General features: G+C 38.2%; 2 protein-coding genes across 5 annotated transcripts in view; one reads left to right on the forward strand and one right to left on the reverse strand.

Annotated features, from left to right (window-relative positions):
* The window catches only part of LOC132706764 (unconventional myosin-XVIIIa), a 124,571-nt gene extending 113,623 nt beyond the window's left edge, over positions 1-10,948 (forward strand). For 2 of the 4 annotated variants that reach the window (XM_060678282.1, XM_060678281.1), the window contains exons 5-11: positions 5,321-5,540; positions 5,595-5,731; positions 8,357-8,951; positions 9,010-9,838; positions 9,899-10,105; positions 10,301-10,408; positions 10,458-10,945. In XM_060678282.1, coding sequence (XP_060534265.1) covers positions 5,321-5,540; positions 5,595-5,731; positions 8,357-8,951; positions 9,010-9,838; positions 9,899-10,105; positions 10,301-10,408; positions 10,458-10,521 — 2,160 coding nt within the window. In that variant the 3' untranslated portion in view covers positions 10,522-10,945. Of the gene's footprint in view, positions 1-771; positions 2,249-5,320; positions 5,541-5,594; positions 5,732-8,356; positions 8,952-9,009; positions 9,839-9,898; positions 10,106-10,300; positions 10,409-10,457 lie in introns of those variants that run through there. The other 2 variants (XM_060678283.1, XM_060678280.1) reach the window with 2 other exon arrangements.
* A 30-nt stretch (positions 10,949-10,978) lies between these two features.
* On the reverse strand, positions 10,979-20,886 carry LOC132706765 (cystathionine beta-synthase-like). The gene is made up of 7 exons (XM_060678285.1): positions 20,588-20,886; positions 20,422-20,534; positions 15,471-15,907; positions 12,350-12,635; positions 11,870-12,047; positions 11,677-11,811; positions 10,979-11,258 (listed from the first exon to the last, which is right to left on the reverse strand). The coding sequence occupies exons 1-7, from the start codon at positions 20,716-20,718 to the stop codon at positions 10,997-10,999; spliced, it is 1,542 nt and encodes a 513-aa protein (XP_060534268.1). The 5' UTR covers positions 20,719-20,886; the 3' UTR covers positions 10,979-10,996.
* Between the last annotated feature and the right edge of the window lie 987 nt (positions 20,887-21,873).

Below are 21,873 nucleotides of genomic sequence, written 5' to 3' on the forward strand. Positions count from 1 at the left end.
TATTGGCGTACCATCCAGTAAACAGCATTTGTGGGGTGCAGTTTGGCACCACCCCCATGAAAACGGATAATTCGGGTCAAGGTCTGGCACGAAAGGTAAAATGTCGTAAATCTTGTGTCGCGAAGTCCTGGAATAAGTTACATGAATCGGTCTAATTTTAGTTCTGCTACAACTTTAGATTTGTTTGTTATGCGCTGGACGTTGGACCAAACATCGGGCCCGCTACAACGCAGGCCAGGCCGTCGTCGTGCAGATTCTTCTCGATTCTCCTATAAAGTAATTTTTCGTCAGACTTTTTGCGAATTGTGTGAGTTCGTCTTGCTGACTCCAGACAAGGAAAGCGGCAGCAAATAATAAAGTGTCAAGGATAAAGAAAACAAATCAGAAAATCGTATTACTATGGAGTATGAGGAGACAGGAGAGTTCAGTGGAATCTCGATTTTTCAATATGGGAAGAATCGTAATATCGAAACATACATCCTACCAAATATTTTATTGGGATTAGTTTAAAAGAAACATGAATATTTTTCACTGAATGACGTGTAACGTGACCGCCAGAATAGAAAAACGTCAAAATATGATGGTTTAAATCTTGCGAAAAAAACGATTGTTGCCAATCTCGATTTAATGATATATGGAACCCAGTCAACCATTATATTCTGAACCAAACCAAGAGGGATCGTTCATCATATAGGTCGTTAAAATATAAGAGTTCTCCCAGTTCTTACACTGACCAATGCAAAGTAGCACTTAACTGATACGTTAACTCAAAATATTACAAATTGCATTCTGACGTTTTTTCCACAAAAAGGATAAAACGTATAACCACATACGCAAAATTACTTTTAACGTATTCAAAAGAAAGTACACCTGGCTTTTTTTTTTCACAGCCCTACATAATTTTGGTTACAGTAGGATTTATGTTAATTAAGGACTAATTGCTCCCCTCAGAAGCAATGTTGTAGAGAAGAAATCTCGATAATAGGAAACATCCACTCAAATTATTAGTTAATTAAAATAATAAGATCCGAAGCATGGAATGAAAATTCTAGAGACCCATTTCATACTCGCCGGTTTAATTAGGACTAATCCAGAAATTTTGCATGAATCAGAGTAGAACGAGAGAGGTAATTCCATTTAACCGGGGAATAAGAAAAGGCGACTCATTCTTGTTGAACTTCGTAATGAACGAATAATAAAAGACCTTACTACCCAGCAGGATACTGATATCTTCGAAAAAGGCAATAGCTAAAGAACCGTTACGTTTTAAGCTCCAAGTGGAAAACACTTTAAGGGAGAAAGGAAAAGACCTTGGCACTTATCTTTATTCCGGCCTGGTCTGGCCTCCGTCAGACCAAAGCATTGTTGCTCGGCGATCGCATCTAAATGCGCCCAGTACGCTCCGACTAACTTTCGCCGCCGGCCATTTCCGTCCGCTTCGCCGTCGTTTTTTTTCATTTTCGCCGTTCAGGTTCCCAAAATAGCCATGTCGGATCCGGTTCGCTCGAATTAAACTGAGTGTCGCCCAACCACCATGCCGGTAGTGCCTTCGTTTCTCCCTCAACGCTCGCCTTTTCTGGAACCTCGCCCGCTAAACGGGTACTCCATTCCGGGACTACCACCCGTGGTACCAGCCGGTTTGAGGCGCCTCAAAAATGGCTACCATTCGGCGGGATTGGCCCTACCCGAAAGAAATCCGGTCGGGTTCCAAACTAGACCCTTGAAAAGCGTCGCCGTGCTAGCTAGTCCGAGGAACAGCGTTGCGAGGTCGCCGAGCCCCGGATTGAGCCACTCTGCCCGCTCTTGCACTCTGCCCCCACGGAGGATGTACCCTCAAGAAAGCTTCTGCGAAGATCTGGAGGAACTCCGCGGTAAAGATGAGTCGCCGGTGGTCTTCGACGCGAACCTCACGTTCGTCTTGGGCTGCAAGTCGAAGCTGAAGCAAAACTTGACGCCGATTCCGGCCCATTTGGAGCGGGAGACCGCGTCGAACGCGCTGTCGAACAAAATATCGAACTTCCTCCAAAGGACCGACCACGTCATGGACGAATGGAAGCGCATGGGTCGCAAGGAGGACGAGCAACACGCGCTAAGGATGAAACGGAACCGGTGCCTGGGTCGGTCTAGGAGCGCGACGAATATCATGATCAAGGGGTTCCAGTATTACAGTCGCTCGAGCAGCGTCAGCAGGTCTTCGATGACCAGGGAATTGCCCGAAGAAGATTGCACCGAGGCGGAGATCGACGAGGTTCGTTGTTTTTGGCGGCGAAAAGGCGGGCGGTTATTGGAACGCGACGCCTATTTGTTTATTTCGAATTATAGGTCAACGTGGTCGCGTTTTTTCGGGCACCCGCGTCGCCTAATTGCGCGATCTTGCGCGTAATGTAGACCTTGGCACACGGATTAATAATAGTTGAGTACGGCCCCACTGAACTATTCGGGACGAATGTCTTTTTTTTTTTCCTCTGCGGAGGTACACATTATCTTCAACGTTCTTTTATCCCGAATTCAAATTTTGATGACATTCGATTCGCTCATTTTTAAATAGTGAACAGTTTTTGGGTACATTTTCGCAAAACACGAATACATTCACTGACATGACTGTCAGAATTGACAAACGTCAAAATTCAAAGCGTGGGAAATATCTCCGAAAACATCCGATTGCTCCCAAACCCGTGCGGTAAAATCCCGGAAATGTCCGAAGTGGCACGGATTCGTAGGAAACGAAACTGACGTGGTAAAGCGACGCTTTCCGCACGCTAGATCGGTGCGTAATTAGGTATTTTACAGACGGGAGTAGAAAAAAGTCTTTCTAAAACATTACTAGTCGTCATTTGAAAATGAATTAATCGAATGTGCCGAAACAGAAACTATGCCAAGCCTTCATTTTGACTTATGGAAAAAAATAATGAATTGTCTCATATAATATCCCAAATTTAATCGCAATATACTAAACGGTTCAAAAGTAAGCGGGGGGCGACAGACTATATGTTCTCTGTCGATATTTGCGCGTTCCGGTTTCTCTTTTCAATTGACTGATGGCGGACGTACGCTGTACACCCGAGTCCTTGGAACTCCGGCTAACGTGGACAGAATTTAAATATTATGCATACCTCCGTATGAACTTTGTTATTTAAATAAATATAAGTCTCTCAGGGCAACTAACTTCATTATTTCACAGAAAACTCACGGTTTACTATTTCATTTTTGGGTTTTCGAGAAAATTTCGCCATAGGTTTCGTAAAGTTTCCTTATACTAAGATTTCTAAATGATGTAACATTTTTAATTGCTGTTAATGTTATATAGCAGAGGGCGGCACAATTATCATTTTTTGAATGATAGATTGAGGAATTGAAAGAAATTAAATTGACATGACATAAATTAGAGGACACTCAAGGACATACAAAGCAGATATATAATATTAGGCCAAACGATCATTATGATAATTGTTTCTACAAGACAATGCTGAATACTAGAACACTGAATAATATTCTATGTAGTACTCTTCGCGTAAGGGACCCTCGATCATTTTATGTCTAGTTTATACTTTGTACTTGAATACACTGGTAGTAGGGCTGTGCTGACGGGTGATCTGGATCCGTTTTAGGCAAATGGTTTAGCATGTAAAAATTTGCCTAAAAAGATTTTAAGGTTTTGGTTGACTTCTGATCAGAAATATGACTAAACAGGAAAACCATTGACTGTCCATAGAGACAGGCTCATTGATATAGAATTACGTTATGACGAAAATTGTGTAATGGATCGAAATTCCGACATCTTGTAGGCGGTGATGAACAAACCATAATCATAAATGGTTAGAAGGCGCAGTGTTGAAAATAATCTTCCATCTTTAAAAATTGTTCAAGGGGGAACCAGAAATAAAAAGTTAGTTCTTGTTAGGGACTTATGGGGTATCCTATAAAATATATAAAAAATCTCGCAATAGTAAGAACTCTGTAGCAATGAAGAAAATAAAATTAATTTCATTAGTAATTAATTTTATCCGACCACCTTCTAAATGAATACATGAATACAAAAAATCACCTTGCTCACAACAAACAAAAACAAACAAAACATGAGGTCGTAAAGACGAAGACTTCCTGTTTTTTTTTCGTTTTAACTTTGCATACTGCCGTCGGAAAATTGCCTGGTTAATACTGACCGTTTCAAAATTCGGAAATTCCAAATAATTCACGAAATCATAAATTTAAATATTTCCAATCATCCTGTTGGCTTCTTCAGAGCTCGACTGAAACTAGATCGCATTTTACTCCGTACCTGCTTATATATTGTTAGACTCTCGGATTTTTCGTTGGTAGAAAAATTGATTACATGCAAGAATTTTAGTTTTATCGAATAAAATTTTATGTCCGGTTTGCTGAGTGTGTTCGGCAACAGCTGATGTGTTTTTTTGTCTTAGTCGTAAGGCCCTTTCGTGTTCTTTGAGCCAAGTTGATATTTTTCGTCCGGAATGAAATGGAATTTTATCTTTGAAGGACCGAAGATGTTGAGAGATTTTTGGAAAAGTTCTTTTGTGATGTGTTGAATGTAGGGAAGGACCACAGTGGCAAATATAGTATTGCTTCCGGCCTCATTTTTCTGTGGTGAAGTGGAAGTGGAACATATTTTTCTTATAACGGTCAAATTTTTGAACAAACGTCGGAAACAGCTATTCTTCTCCACTATCACCAGTCATCGCGAATATATTTATGGAAGCCTTTGAGAAGAAAACTCTAGATTTTACTCCTTATAAACGTTGTGTAAAGAATTTTTAGGGTTCAAATATTGACCAGACTTTGTATGTTTCTAGCGACGTAGCCTAGTAGTTTGGGTGCGTTTGCCATTATTCTAGATATATTGAAGTTCAAGTAGTGTCAAACACAACACCCAGACCTTTTCTTTTTTCTTCCTTTTTGGAGGAACCCAAACAAATTTTCTTTGGTCATCTAGTATTCCCATTCTCTGGAGATGTCCATACAAAGTTCTATTTTTTTATAGTATTTGTTTGACATAATTCTGTTACTCCAAAACAGTGTGTCTTATAACTTTTTTCCTTGCTCTATTTTGCTTGAGTTGCATTCATTACTTTTTCCCTTCGTGGAGAACCTCTTTTAAATGTTAAAACTGGTTCATTACCTGATCACTCTATCACTCTGATTGTTGCTACCAATACTCAGTTTTCTTGGTGTTGGCAGGTAGGTTATAGTTTCTGAGTATTCTTACACCTTTAAATGTATTTTAATGTATTCTCTAAATAGATTTTCAAAAGTAATAACTATTTTGAAAGTATTTAAAATTTCGTCCATGTTTTCTTTGCAGCTAAGCGAGATGACTGTGGACTTGGCTGAAGAACACTCGACCGCAACGCTAGCTGCTGAGAGACTGGATGCCGAAACGTCGGAACGACTTCGTCTGGAACGCGAACTGTCCGAGACCAAACACAAGAACAAAGAATTGGCGCAAGCCTCCGAGAGGTTGGAGATGGAACTTCTGTACGCCAGATCCGATCTAAACGGCATTTGCGAGGAGGAGGACGACGGTAAGTGGATTAGCTGATGTCCAAGCGAATCATCAAATGCTTCGGTGTTTGTAGGCGACAGCGACGGCGTCTATAAGCAGAGATACGAGCGGGTTCTGAGGGAGTTGGAGTTTACGAAGCGCAGGTTGCAACAACAACACGAAGACGATCTGGAGCAGCTGGTGGGACTCAAAAAGCAATTGGAGAAAAAGGTTTGTTTGCCGTTATAAAGAATCTAACTAGCAGCTTAAGGTGTTCTTAAAAGGTAACGGATAATTATAGGAAACCTTAACCTTCATAGCAGTTCTTGTAGTTTTATAACAAAACCATTGGCGTTACAAGTTTTGTAAGGCATCCAATAAAAATACTTCAAGTTTGATGATATTGCATCCAAAACGTTTCCGTTACTTATTTATCGAACCTTTGGTGTTGGTTGCTTCCGCTTTTATAGCGTTCTTAAAAATATTATTATGAAACTTTTACTACTTTGAAAACTCTTCTACAGGTACCATGAAACGTATTGAATGTTATAAAACTTATAAGCTCAGTAACAAACTTTTTCATGTAGAATGAAACCGCTATGTTTTCACTCTGGGCAAAGCATTCCAAGCTTATTTGTATTGTACAACATTACAGCCATTGAAAGGCGGGTTTTGCGAACAATTTTGAACGGCATGTAGCAGTGAATAAACAACTCAAAAGTGAGATTATGATTGCATAATTAACCTTAGGTTTTCTTGCAAGAATCATAATGCTATAAGGCACCTCAGTAACTTTTATAAAAGTTAAAATATTACTTGAAAGCTCATTTTTAAAAAGCAATATGGCGTCCATTTATATTTTTGGAATCGACATAAATACCTTCATAAAAAGGGAAGAATTTCTGAATTGCTAAAATTTGAATAATAATGTCAAAGTAAAAGTTCTGTCTGTCAACTTTTGGAGTAAAAGTAAAATATAGTGACAGGCATACGAAATAGAACATATTTTAAAGAAATGATATATCGAAAAATTTGTAGCAAAAAGAAGGCGTTGTAAAGCTTATCTATTTATGGTATATAAAGTTAACGGCAACTTCTTGGTTACAAATCATGGGCTGCTGATACCGCTGCACCAAATGCCTGATTTTCTTAGCGCTTTACTATCAAATTTAATTCACGGTTACAAGAATGGCACTATTTACTATTTATTATTATTATTAAGTTAATAGGGATTGCATGTTTTATATGCGATTAAAATTTGTTCGCTGGGACCTTTATAAGACTGGCGTGTATATGTGTCATACAGGAACGTCATTCATCCTGCGTGGATATTCGCTAGTCTGTGGGCAAAATTTAACACAAATTTGCATTGCACAAATTTTCTGTTTCAAATTGAATTCATCAACACGCAAGAATCAACGTGCATACATGTATGTGGTCAAAACTCCACCATTCTTTAGTTTATTTTTAGGTTCTGTGTGTGGCTTTCTATTAATTGTTTATTAATTGTTCTACCTCCAAGATTGCTGATTTAAGGAGATTGATAAATATGAAAACATCGTCATTATGTTGGCACGTGTCAAAAAGCACATTCGCATATATGTATGACATTAATGTATGACACAACACGCCAGTCTATGACTTTCTTAAGATTCTCCATTTAAGTGTTATAGCTGTACATGTATACGGTTCATATTCAATTACTCTGTTATTATCCTGGGCCGCTATTCTTAAAAGTATCGAAATGCGATATGAAACGCGTTATATTGTGCAGATGCACCCAACTTCGACGTTGCTTCTGCTGGTAATACGAGAGTACTTTTTGTTGTATCTGTTATTGTCTCATGGTGTATAACAGTTTCACAGCGTTACACTTTGTTGATCGGAGTTGTTTATTTGCATATTAAATTGGCGATAACGTCGACCTTCAACAAAATCTTTTATAGTCGGCAGATTTTTGTTTTAAATTGGATTTGAACATGAAACGGACCTTGTTGCTTAATTCGGTCGCTCGTTATCGCTCATCTGCATTTTAAAAACTATACTTTACGGTGAGTGATGTTTTAAGAAAATCCACGCTGCATCTAGTAAAATGGCAATTTCCTAGGAAAACGTGGGAAATAGATCTGTGGCAAGACATTTTTTCTCCATTAGCATTGGAATGCAATTTAATCTTCTCTTCACATTTAAGTCACCGTTCTAGCCGAACGAAAAGATTTAATTGATCTTCTATCAAGAGTCGGCGTTAGTTCAACCTCCCCGCTCCCATAAGTATATTCGTTTCTTAGAGATCATATTTTCTCTCATTGTATGATGAATGATTGTATAATTTTAAGCAAAGCTTAAGTTGGTGTCCAAGCTGAAGTAATTCGTATCTCTCACCATTCACCACATGACCTAATTACTGATTCTTCTTTCCCTGATAGTGTTCATTATTTTTTTTATGAATACGTTCTGTAAAGGTGCGATTCGAAAAGTTTTATTGTTTTCTCTATCTGAGGGTCCAGAGTCGGAACTCTAGAATCCAGGGAGGAGAAAGACAATTTAAATTATAAGCCGTATGAAAGTTTTCCTCGCTTGCTTAATCCTAGATTGTGGCACAAATAATAAATAACCCTTAGATATAACCCTTGCTCTATTGTTTCCCTTGACATACATATTTGAGATGCAAACCAAACATTTCGGTATGATGAACTCCAGAATCTATTGTGTTTTGAAAGTCTTGCCGTCTTTTCTTATGTTAGTTGGCTTGGAGTCAGTCAGTCACTATTACTTCCGTTAATGTTATTTACATCGGCAGCTTCAGCAAGGGTTTTACATTTTCACTAAGCGGCTTTCGCCTTTTATTTTCCACAGCTGGCAGACGCTTACGAAGAGGTGGAAGAACAACGTCAAGTCGTCGGTCAGTGGAAACGCAAAGTCCAGAAGCTCAACGGGGAGATGAACGACCTGAAACTTCTGCTCGAGGAGCAGAGCAGTCGCAACAACCTGCTCGAGAAGAAGCAGCGCAAGTACGACTCCGAGACTTCCCTCCTCCAGGAGGAACTCAAGAAAGAGCGGCAGGCCAAAGATCGATTGGCGAGGGAAAAAGAAGTGCTAGTAGCCGAGAAATACGCAATTGAGAGCACTCTGGCCGATACCAGGTTGGAATTGGACCTCAAAGAGGAACGGCTCGGTTCGCTGCAGAGGGAATTCGACGAGATAACTTGCGGCGGGAAGACCGAGGAGGAAGTGACGGTGTTGAGGAAGCAAAAAATCGATTGCGAGCGCCGTTTACAGGACCAGGACGAAGAACTGGACGAGCTGGCCGGACAGGTGCAGCTTTTGGAGCAAGCCAAGTTGCGCCTGGAGATGACGCTGGAGTCTATGAGGAAGGAAGCGAAACGGGAGGCTCAGCTGAGGGAAGAGGAGCTGGAAGAGGCCAGGTGTAACGCTCAGAAGAAAGTCAAAGGTATGTAAAGTTATAACGGACCTTTTGGGACGCTTGAAGCACATTTGAATTTGTATAGCTTTGGAACAGCAATTGGAGAATGAACACGAAGAAAGGACGCAACTATTGCGAGAACGACACGAATTGGAGAGAAGGCTTCAAGCGGCCGCCGACGCGGAACGAACGGATAGGGCGGGAGACGAGGCACTGCTGCAACGATTGAAACGGGACTTGAAGAGGACGAAAGCTTTGCTCAGAGACACCCAGGCGCAGTTGGAGAGGCAAAAAGCGGAGACGCCCAGCAAAAACCTGATCCGGCAGCTCAGGAACCAGTTGGAAGACTTGGAGTGCGCTCGGGCGCTCGCCGTCAAAACCAAGCAAAGCTTGGAGGGGGAACTGTTAGAAACCCAGGCTCAATTAGAAGAGGCCAATAAGCAAAAACTGGAAGCGGAGGAACGGGGTCAGGCGATGCAACGCGAGAAGTCGGAACTTCAATCCCAACTGGAGGAGAACGAAGAGGAACTAGCCGAGGTGTTGAAGAAGTACAAGGCGGCCGTACAACAGATGTCCGTCGATCAGGCCACGTTGCAAGAGCAGGTATCGCTGGTTGCGGAGTTGGAGGTGGAGCGGAACCATTTGAAGGAACAGTTGGCCGAATTGACGTCGAGGTTGGAATCGGCGGAGAGTATGGGCGGCGCGTCCTCTAACTTGCTGTTCAAACGCTCGGAGTTGAAGGTTAAAGAGTTGGAATCCAAGTTGGAGCTCGAACAGACGACGAGGTCGCGCCTGGAGACACAAATAACCAGACTTAAGGAGACCGTGGACAAGTTGCAGAGCGACGCGGCTTCGTCCAGGGTGAAAGAACAACAGGCGCAGGATCAACTTAGAAAACTTCAGAGACAATTGAGGTTAGAATTGCGGGGATTCCGTGTCACCGCGGCTGTATGAAAGCTCTTTGTTTTTATCAGGGAAGTGAAAGAGGAACTGAATAAGAGTTTGGCCAAGGAGTCGGAGGTGATAATCAAGAAGAAGGAGTTGGAGAAAAGGTGCGAAGCTCTGGAAGCCGAAGCGTCGACCACTAGGACGGATCTGAGGTTGGCGTTGAAGCGGATAGAAGATCTCCAGTCGGCCATACAAGGCGAGCTGGAAGATAGCATTTCCGATAATAGCGACAGGTGAGTCTAAACTATATTATCGACAGCGATTTTGGTTGCCGATCTACCTCTAAATTATGTCTGTGGGCCGGGACTCCCTATCCATCTAATCTAGTCTTTCCATTCCCCTTCTCTCTGTATATCATCCACTTCTCTGGACGTGTTTTTCTTTTTCTCCTGTATGGCGGTTACCAATTTAAAATGTTTTTCGGTCAGCGACGGAGAAAGTTTCGGATCGGACGAGTCCGTGAACACGTTCTTGGTAAATCACAAGCTGGGGTCGCCGAAGAACGAGAAGAAGTCGTTGTCGAACGACGCGAGAAGGTAAACGGACGGATGATTAAGGTTCATTGTTACGCGTAGGGTCTTTTAGGTTATCCAATACCAGTCGTTCGAGCACGTCGAGCAACCTGGGCAGGGAGACGTCGTATGCCTGAGTGACGGAGACCATCTGCAGGACGTTGTCGCTGACGTTCTGCAGAAGGGAGGTCGTCGATTCTGATGACGGTGTGGTTGTCGAGTACGTGTGAGTCGGGCGCGAATGCGCCATCATATCGTTAAACTTAGACCTATTGTGATAAGACTGAGTATAGATGTGCAACCGTATTAGATATTTATTTGTTGAACGTTATCCCCGTTGTTTTGCGTCGTACTTAGCGCTCCAAAATGTAATCAAATATAATAATCGAGGATCAAAACCGAGCCTTCGCCGTTTAGCTGAATCGTTGAATATAGTTTAGGTTCTATTTGGGTTTTATTGTACATAGCTTAGTCCCGTATTTTTTCCCTTGTATCATACCATAATTTTTATATATAAACAATTGTACGTTGCGACGCTATCTATGTGTACAATAATAACGAAAGATTTGCAAATATATCCTTGTTTATAGAATTACAAAGTCGTGATTTGATTTAACTCGTGTAAGTCAGCAAGTCGTCCAGGTCTACAATGCCCGCGGGTCTGACTTTCGTTTCGCCGTCGACGGTAACCGTTTCGATCACCAAAGCTATGGGGTCCTTCTCCAGTATTCTAGACACGCGACCCAACGTATCGTCCTTCGTTACCTTCAGCGGTATAGTGTGAGTGCATCGCTTGACGACATCGTCTCGCTTGAAATTGCCCGACACCAGTCCCGTTTTGACCTCGTTCAGGTGCACCGTACCTACCAGAAACCTAAAACCGAGCACATAATCTCCTTCATTGTCTGCGTTGTTGAAAGTTTGAAAGGTTACAGCCACGCTTTATAAATTTCACTCCCTTTTAATACTCCGCGCGCCTTCTGACTTAATAGAAAATGACCGGTCATTCGACCACGGCGTCCATGTTTCTTTTTGCAACCGTCAGAAATTTAAAGCTATTGATTTAGAATTTGGCACGGAGATAGAGTGTGGGACGTCTGAACCATAGTGGTCGAGGGGTAGGGAAGCATTTTGAAAAATTCGAAAATCTTTTTTTTTTTGGAGTCAAAAAAATTCTTCCTCGATAACCGTTATTCATATCTGAAAAGTTTTCCAACAGCAAAGAGATGCAAAGCTATTATCATTACCAGCAGATTTTTTTTGATATTGTACAGGGTGTGCAAAATACCGACCCGCTTTCGTTGACGACGGCGGCGCCTTGAGCGTTCTTCTCTTTCAAAATGCGCAGCACGCCCGCCAATGTCTCGGTGGGCAGTAGTGTGATGGGCGGCTTGGGTCCCAGATCCGCTACCTTGCGTTCCCACCACCTAGAGTGACGTTGGACTCCATTAAACGACTTGGCGTTTAGCGTACACTCAAAAATACCATTTATTAAGGGGATTGGAACAAGGCTGATGTCCCTTCGCCTCCATCCATTGGTCGGACACGAACTTGGTCATGTAGTTCCTAATACCGTCGGGCAGCAGTAGTACCAAGTTGTCGCCCTCTTTCAAGCTCTGGCCTACTTTAACCGCCGCCGCCACTGCCGCTCCGCTGCTTGGACCTGTAAGACACCAAATTTGTTATGGTTATTACTGGGGCCAGACAAGTTTGACATGCAACTATCTGGTGCAATATTTAGGTGTGTAACTGATATAGACGGATTTTCGTAGCCCTGTGTTTTTAACCCTGGGACAGTAATTATTCAGCGTCTACAAGGAATATTTGGTGAGTTATGGCCACACACCTCAACAAAAACAAGAAGAACTTGTACCCAGATTTGAAAAAAAACCTGGAGATAGAGGCAGCTCCGAAAAAGTTAATTGAGGATGAGATTGCCGAAATCGAGCAATTAAATTTACTTACCGACCAACAACCCTTCCTCCTTCATCAGTCTGCGAGCCATCAGAAGCGACTCGGCATCCGACACCTTCACCCAGTAGTCGCAAAGGGTTCTGTCCAAAGTGCTGGGTATATGGAAGTAACCTAAACCTTCAATCTCCCACAATTTAACGTCCGTCTCGTTCAGGCTGTCGGGATGCGCGTATTGGGAACCATACGGATCAAATCCTATTATCTTGGTAATGGGGGAGACTTCCCGGAACTTCCTTCCGATTCCAGTCATGGTTCCCCCGGTTCCGGCGCTGAGAAGCTGCAACGTAGATCACTCACAGTATAATCACAGTTTACTTACTAAAGATAAACAAAGATTTCCCGCGCAAATGGTACAAATAAGAGATGGCGCTGGTGATACCATTTTGCAATTAACAGGAGTGTCAACTTGACCTATTCACCCCGTTTTTGAGTTCTTCGGAGCTCATTTTTAGTGGTGGTTCCATTCGGAGAAAGTGAGTTAAAAACCCTTTCTGAATTTTCTCTACCACTGGTCGACAGTAATTGTATTATTGCAGAGTTGAACCCAAATGTCCCAAATTTTTACAATTACAATTTAACAGAAAATACTTCGGTTATGGTTCTCATTTTACTGCATGTAATATCCTTTTGCAAGGAAGACGAGGCATTAAACGAAGAGCAGTTCCTTTTTTCCGTATCCCAGGTATTATAATTAAATAGATCTATATCAAATATCCAAATTGTCGTCAAACTTCTGAATTTAAATGAACGGCATAGTTAGAATCCGAACTTTTATTTTTATACGCTCTTTTATGTATATCCATAACTTGTAGACTCCGGATTTTTGAATTTTTCGTAATTTAGTTTTATTGTTTTTTAAAAATTTTCAAATGGTTTTTCTTGCTAGGTTCTTCTATGTATTTTATTATTTATCAATTTTGGGTTCGGTATTTAATACGGGATAAATAGAGTTCCCAGTTATTTCAAATTGCTTTTTACGTATAATCATATCTATCAAAGATGGAGTCGCAACCTATGTTAAAAGTTATTTGTCTTATAATATTTAATTCTTTTTCAAAATTTTCAGTAGCAAGTGGTATATTAAGTAGTCTATGCATAACAGCATAAAAGGCAGTCATTTTGTATATATAAGGGTGATTTGAATTATTATGTATTATTGTGTCCGTGTGCGAGGGTTTATGGTAAATCGAAAAATCTAATTTGTTCTGTAGTTTAGAGTTGAAAGAGTTATCTAGTTCCTTCTCTATGGTAAATGTTATAGGCTTATGTATAGAGTTAATATGATTCAAAAAGGACTGCGGTTGTCTTTCTGTTCCAGTGAAACAAGCAAAAACATCATCTACATATTTATACCACCAAAGAAATTTTTTACTCAAAGCAGGTTTATGTATGATATTTTCCAAATTTTCCATGAAAATTTCTGCAAGACTAAGTGGGTTTACCATAATTAATCCTTCTTTGGCAATATAAAATTTCAAAATAATTTTTGTCTAAACAAACTATGAAATTATCTAGCAAGTCTTATTTTATGATATTGTCCATTATGTTTATATAGGTTTTGGACGTCAACTGAAGCTATAGGAGGAATTTTAATGTCTTTAACGTTGTTAATTAGTTCAAACCAATTTTTGATAAGATATGTAGGTTTAAGTGGAGGTATATGATATTCTAAAACTTCAATCTTGTTGAAAGTTTAACTGATGGTGCTGTAACAAAAGAAACTACATCTATCTATCTAAATTTAGACTTAAGTTTGCTTTTAAAATTGAAAACACCACTCGAAAATTTTTAAAAAATAATAAAACTAAATTACCAAAAACTCAAAAGTCCAAAGTCTACAGGTTGAAATGTGGATCATGCCCCAAAATTTACATTAAACAAATAGATAGAACATTTAGAAAACGCATTAACGAATATGAGAGTGTATGAAAATTAATGTTCGGATTTTAACTATTCCATTCATTTAAATTCAGAAATACACAAGTTTGACGATAATTTTGATATTTTCCATAAGCAATCAAAAAGCAAAAATCTAAATTTCTGGGAAGCTATGAAGATTAATAAAATGAGATATTCCAATATATTACGTAATGACCAATTGGATTTAAATGCGTCTTCGTATACCCACACCGGTAATTAAGAATCTATTACTACCTGATTGTGTATATAGATGTCGGAACATTGTCATATTTTGTATTCGACAAAGGCAGGGTGTTGTCGAAACAGCGGTCATAAATCATTAAATAATTGTGAAAATCCGAACATTTTTTGTTCTAATTTAATTCTGTTTTAATAAGTTTTTTTTTTCCATTCATTCCTTTCTCAACATAAGCCTTGTTTTTAGTTTAATTTGAAAATCAAATACGTTGAACTAGGCTAAGTATTTTGCCTGTCAAATCTGTTCATAGATATAAGAAAGTGACTGACTGATACGAATTAAGGAAAGACCCGGGCAAGCTGTAAGAATGAAATATAACAGGTCCGTACTTTGCCTAGAATTTAATTATTTGGGGTTTTGTTAGGAAAGATACTAAACAATATTTATTTATTTATGTATGTATTTATGTTTAAATCTAAAATAAAATTACAAATTATTTTTATTACCTACTTAAATTACTTAAAATTATTCACATAATATATCAGTATCACTATCGCTATCATCGCCTCTTCTAATTATTATTTGTTCTATATTATTTGCAATATGGATATACGATTGTTCTGCTTTTTCTATACGTTTAACCGAATTTACCCAATATTGTGGAGGGATGTTCAAAACTTCGGGTTTTATAAGTCTGAGGACACAGGGAAAAACATTGTTACGACGAATGGCAGATTTCATTTTTTCATGTTCAATGGGATTAAATATACAGTGATAAGGTGGATGCCTTAAAACTGTATGCCCTAGATTTTTTGCATAATTATCACAGACGTATTGCTTTTGTAGGTTCAAACTTTGTAGAACCTCAATTTCACCTGAATTTAAATTCCGAAACTTTAGGTAATAATCTTGTTGCATTGTGTGTTAATGACCACCCTTGGATAATCCCATTCAAAAGCAATTGATGATGATTGTTTGTGAATCGGGTGTGCGCTAGAAAAGGGAGCTACTTACGATCATATCTACTTTGCGGTCCGTCTGGTCGAGAATTTCTTCGGCTGTGGTGTCGTAATGACTTAAGGGATTCCCCGGATTGGAAAACTGGTCCAGAATGATAGAATTTGGGATCTCCTTGCGCAGCTTACAGGTGACGCCGAAAAATCCTTCGGGGGAGAAGTCGTCGCTGTCCGCCGGTACCCGCACCACTTCCGCGCCTAAGCTTTTGATCGTCATCTCCTTTTCGTGGGAGATCTTTTCGTGCAGCACGATGATACACTTGTAACCTCTTATGGCGGATAAAAGGGCGAACGCGATGCCCGTATTACCGGACGACGCCTCTATGATTGTCATTCCCGGTTTTAAGATTCCTTGCCGTTCGTAATCATCGAACATTCTTTTCGCCATACGATCCTTGATCGAACCACCGGGACTGAGGAACTCACATTTCGCGTCTAAAACAGTCAACTTCCAAGTTTCGCAAGTATTCGCGAGTGATTATAAAACAAAACTTTCAAAAAATGAAAGAATTAAGATATAAGTGATATGTTTCTATTGGGAATTATGTATGTGTGGCAACACTGCCCATAAAGTGGCAAGAATTGCGGTTTCTGTGATTCTGTTAGGGGAAGAGTTGACGGCACCAAGCCGGCATTTACTTTATCTTGTAGACGTATAATCATAAATACGATATTACCAAAGCAATGTTCGTGGTTTTCGTAATTGGAATTTGTTAAGATTAAGATTCAGAAGTTGCAAGACCGGTGTTTGACAGAAGACAGAGGTCTGCGTTTGTGAAATTGGAAAAAAGTTGTCATAACAAAGAGCTAAATTAGGAACGGGAAGGAATGATGACCGACATGAAAACGATTTTGAAGCAATAAATTATATATTTGATGCAGTTAAAGAGTTTGTATGTGAGGACGAAAATTCGCAAAGTCTAAGAGGAATATATTGGTGATGTTACATATACTTTGAAAGAGGATTGAACTGTAGAACATGTGAAGAACAAAATTCAAATGAATGAGATGAAAAATAATTAAGAAAGTAATTCGTTTCAGACAAAAGTTGACCCTTGCCAACCATTGCTGATCATGTGTATTACAATATGGAGATTAGTAAGTAAACAATTAAAGTGTAGGATAATAATTCTAGGGCACACATGATTAGTGATTAAAAGTATTTTGAAAATTTAGCAACAGTACCAAAAAATGGTAAAGTGGTAAGTTAGTTTGATGTTTCCGGGAAGAAAAATTTAGTGGATATGAAGCATGTATTTTATGTGTAAGATTATTTCTAAAAGTAAAATGACAAATATTACTGATAATATTGATGAACCGCGCAAGTTTTGAAAGTAAATGATTGTATATCTTAAAATACTATGTTATGCAACAGGGGTGGTAAAGCGTATTTGAGTCAGTAGTTTATTTGCAACGGTGCAAGAGCTTAATAAAAAAAACTCGATTTCGTGGGTTTCGCGAAAATAAAAAGTGACTTAAAAAGTTACCCAACCTGTTGCATAATATACTTTTTCTACGAGCATTAGTGTTTGGATACATGTTTGCAAAACAACAAAACAAATCTATGATAAATATTGCGAATAAAATTTTTAATATTTTGGCATATGATGTGCTTGAAGGGTAATGTATCCCAATCTGAATTTATGAAATGCAGATCATTTGTAGAAAGCAAAATACATTATATTCCTCTGATGACAATAGAAATAGATCAAAATAATAGTCCACACTGACGTTTGTGGGCTTTTTAATGGATAAAAAGTAGTTTATTTCTTTTATTGATAATTATAGTGAAATAAAATAAGGCGTGGTAATGTCTTGTCTTGTCTTGTCTCAAGAAAATTAAATGCGTAGAAGTAAATTTTATTGGAATATTCAAGAGAAGAAAGCTAAATAAAAATCTAACACTTTAGTGAAAACGACATTTCGATATCTCTTTCCTAACCTATATCAGCCGTAAAAAATGCTGAAATAATCTCGTATTTTTAAAAAATAAATTTTGCATGGAGTAATTTTGCATGCGTACGTAAAATATGGTTAGTTTCATAAGCGGCGAAGCTGTATCGATATAAAATATTTTTAACGCTGCGACGTTGCTGCTTCTTCGAAAAAGTAGCATCGACATTGAAATTTTAAATATGACACCCTGTATCTTATTACATTTTCCGATCCGCTAATGCTTTATGATTGTTTTTCAATAATACGTTCCTATATCTATTTACAGCCGTTTTCGAGTCGACTAAGACATAGCTTCAATTAAATTGTTATCATTTCGAGATTAGAGCCAGTAGAAAGTTAAAATTTTTGACATAGCTTAGAGAGGCATTCAACAGAATTTCTTAATATCGAAATTATTTCTACATTATTGTTCAAAACTAATGATTGGCCAATCAGGTACAAAAAAGGTGAAAAGTGCTTGTCTCTATATCTAAATCGAATGGCTTCTGAAATAAAAGCAAGTTTCTCTGAAAACTGGATTATTTTGGCATAATTCATTATTTCATCATCGGAGATAAACAAGGCTAGCTACTACCATCAATCCAACTTCAACGGATTGTGCAATTTTTAGGTACGTAATATTTTGTTAGTGTAAATAGTCTTTAAAATGTTTTTTGTAAAATGGTTTTAAAAATTTTCTTAATTTTGGCATGTGCTGTAAATCAGTAAAAAGTGAATTATGCCAAAGTAATCCCATTTTTTGAGAAACTTGCTTTTATTTCAGAAACCAAACGATTTAGGTATATATGACACATCATTAGAAAGGAAATTTAATTTGGTCTTAGAATATGTGATAAGAAAGACAAGGTGTTCCATGTGAAAAAAAAGAAAGCACTTTCAACGATAATGCCTCCCTAAGCTATGTCCAAAATTTGAACTTTCTACTGGCTCCAATCTCGAAGAGATAAAAATTTAGTTGAAGCTATGTCTTAGTCTACTCGAAAACCGCTGAGGATCATTCGCAAGGAAATTTAATTTGCTCTTATAATATATGATAAGATATAGGGCATTCAATTTTTAAAAAATATACCAACTTTTATACCTCGTTGGCAAATCATTAGTTTTGACCAACCTTGTATGATATACAACTAATTTCGATATTAAATTACAATCGCATTTTTAATTTCCTACTGGCTCCAGCGTCGTAGTAATAAAAATTTAATTGAACTTGTAGTTTTGGTTAGTTTGGTCGATAAATAAAGAAAATAATTAATTTCTGGAAAAACAGTAAAGATAGGTATAGGAACGCATTATTGAAAAACAATGAAAAAGTGCCACTTTTTCGAAGAAGCGGCAACGTCGCAGTGTAAAAATTATTTTAGATCGATTGAACATCGCCGCTTATGAAACTAACAAAATTTTTAGATCAATCATCATCCGTGCAACCCTCCGTATATATGTCATTTAATAATTAATTGTGTGCTGATAACTTATTGATTTGAAGCAAAAGTGACATCGAAATTTAAAAATTTAAAACTTTGAATTATTGAATATTAGCCGAGTACACATGAAATGGAATTGAATCATTAACTAAACGTTATAATTGAGACAGTTTACTTGAAATAAAGTACTCCTATGGACGTATGGAAAAGTGAAATACTTGTGAAAGTCGTTCAACTACAAGACGACATATAAGTTTAGCTGTGAATTATTTGAATAGATATAAAATTCAAAATTACACATTACAAATGCGCTTTGAAATATTGAATTTTGAAATATTTGTACTGGAGTAAACGGCTCCATATGGTTGTGAAATTATGTATAATCATAATTAGGATATTAAAAAAACAGTCTTTCCGTTCTCAACAAAAAGACACCCCATACCACGGAAAATTTTCTTGATAAACGATGTTAGATTCTATTTAACTTTTTTTCGTACTCGCTTTATATCTCATAACCTCTATCCTATTGATAAGAGGTTTTGTTTGCTACCCAGTTCTTGTGTTTGTTTAGAATGCGATTCTAATGGAGACGGTTTGTGACAAAACCTGAGGTCTGGGTGCTAAGCAGATGTTATACTGGCTGTACACGATAATTGTCAGGCCTATGATATAGCTCTGCAGTCTGGTGGCTAATGCAAAAATTGATAAATTCCAGAAGTATACCTATATGGCGAGGTGGGCTGCATGTAGACTTTTTCAGCGGATTCGCGGAAACCGACCATTTCCTGAGGAATTTTTATTGCAGTTAAAAGTTCGTCCTTTAATACGTAGCAATCAGGGCGAATGATAAAAAAAAACAATTTTGCTAGTGTATTTCAAAAATAACTACTGCTGATATTATTATTATCGGCTTTCGAGAAGATTGCGATAACCGAAGTCCGGAAACCAAGACGCCATTAAACTTGAAAATCTGCAGTGCATGGTAGAGATTTCTTACGTAATAGGTAATAGGATTTTTTGCATCAGTAATATAATTTAATGATCTTTAAGTTCAATTTTGTATCAATATTTCTCCCTTTTCTTGGACTTCGGCACTCAATGAGAGAGCATCTTGGATCTTTTCAGCAGACACTGCAAATCTGTGTTATTGTCTAGTAGGATGACATGAATACCCTGGCTTAGTGGACTGGAAGGTAACGAAAAAAGCACCTCCTATCGAGAAAAGGAGCGGACTCGCCATATGAATATATTGAAGATAGAGCATTTAACAGACCAAATCTGAAAATTCTCTCTGAGTTGTTGTGCTTAGAAGATGAGGAAACTGCTGAATACATACTGTGCAGATGCAAAACTAACCAAAAATTCCCAGATTTGAGGATCTCTTTCGAAGACTGAGTGATGGGTTAACGAATACTTGGAACTATACTGTATAAGTTTATATATCAATATATCAGGCCGCAGTGGAACACCGCAACATCAATTACAATAAATTCTAAATTATGATCCTAATGAAGACTGAAGAAATATTTCGAATATTCTAATCAATGAATAAGGCTATACAATTGAACTCACAGACATTGCATTTCAGCCCCGCCTCTTTGGGAATTCTGTTAAGCTTCACCATCGGAGTGTGACCCATCAGAGATGTCACGTCCGGGTGAATTTTAAGGTTTTCCGAGGGCCGCCTGAAAAATCGAACCTATCCAAAATGTCGCAAGTGACGATCGACACGCTTTACCAGTCGTGTTTCGTGTGCGGAATAGGCACATTCTTTCCGAAATTTTCGCGCCAGGCGCACTTGTGGTCCTTCGGGAATCCAGTGCCCGCGTTCATGGGCGACACGTGGATTATTTTACCAGCCGTACTCATGGTTCACATTAAACTAACGATTGACTCGTCGAGCTTGCAACGCGAGTAAAATCGAGTGCAAACATCGTTAAAAATAAACAAGATTGCTTCTTTGTAATAATAATCTCCTCTCAGCGCAGATGAACAGGGACGGACTTGAAGCGTAATGGTGTTTTGTCTCAATACAGCAACCATTAAGAACTGGAAATGCAGAAATTTTTTTATCGTGACGTCAAGTAGTAAAATTATTCGTGTTTGTTTGTTTTTTTTTCGCTTTAAAAACAGCTGTTTTGAAGAAATGAACTCCCTGCTTGATGTTGGTGAGAGATGCAGCTGTGATAAGCGGACAAGTTAAGAGTGATTCGGTGATTAGATTAGCTTTAACAAATCCAAATGCCACGAGGCAGTAGTTATCAAGTTTATGTTTTGTTATTTGAATTTGATACGGGTTAAAAATTGGCAGTCGTGCCCTGGGGACCTTGAACGTTGCTTACTACAACGCTGTGGGTTCAGATGAATGAGATAAATAAGCCGCTGGCTTAAGGTATTAACAAGAGAAAATGACAAGCTAAGATTAAATATTATATCAGCTTTGCATTTATTCAATGTTTTTAAATTTTTAGTTTATCTCTAAGAATTAGCATTAACATACCTTATGGCTAATGCCTTTTAAGACTTTTGATCAAACTTTCTTTAATGAAGTTTCTATGGTTACTTATGGTTAGAGTAAAAATAATGTGTCCTTCAAGTTTATCATCTTGGTGCCACTTGCCCAAACACTGAATCCGGATTTGTTAAACCTTTAATGAATCGATAAAATGGTATTTTTTCTCTTTTTCACTTCAAAATTAAAAAGAAAAAGGTAAAATCATTAGGTTTTGCTACCATAAATATAGCTACATAATACATTAGAGGAATTATTATATGAAAAACAAATATTCAGATCAAAATGTTTTTTTTGTCGGCAATCGCGCTGTCTGCATCTCCCATACCCCTTTCTCGGTGGGTAGGGCGGCGACCCGTTATATATATATATATATATATATATATATATATATATATATATATATATATATATATATATATATATATATATATATATATATATATATATATATATATATATATATATATATATACGTGAGAATATATATATATATATATATATATATATAT

This window comes from Cylas formicarius, unplaced genomic scaffold (genome assembly GCF_029955315.1).
Source record: "Cylas formicarius isolate icCylForm1 unplaced genomic scaffold, icCylForm1.1 PGA_scaffold_8__14_contigs__length_24414737, whole genome shotgun sequence".
NCBI classification, from domain to species: Eukaryota; Metazoa; Arthropoda; class Insecta; order Coleoptera; family Brentidae; genus Cylas; species Cylas formicarius.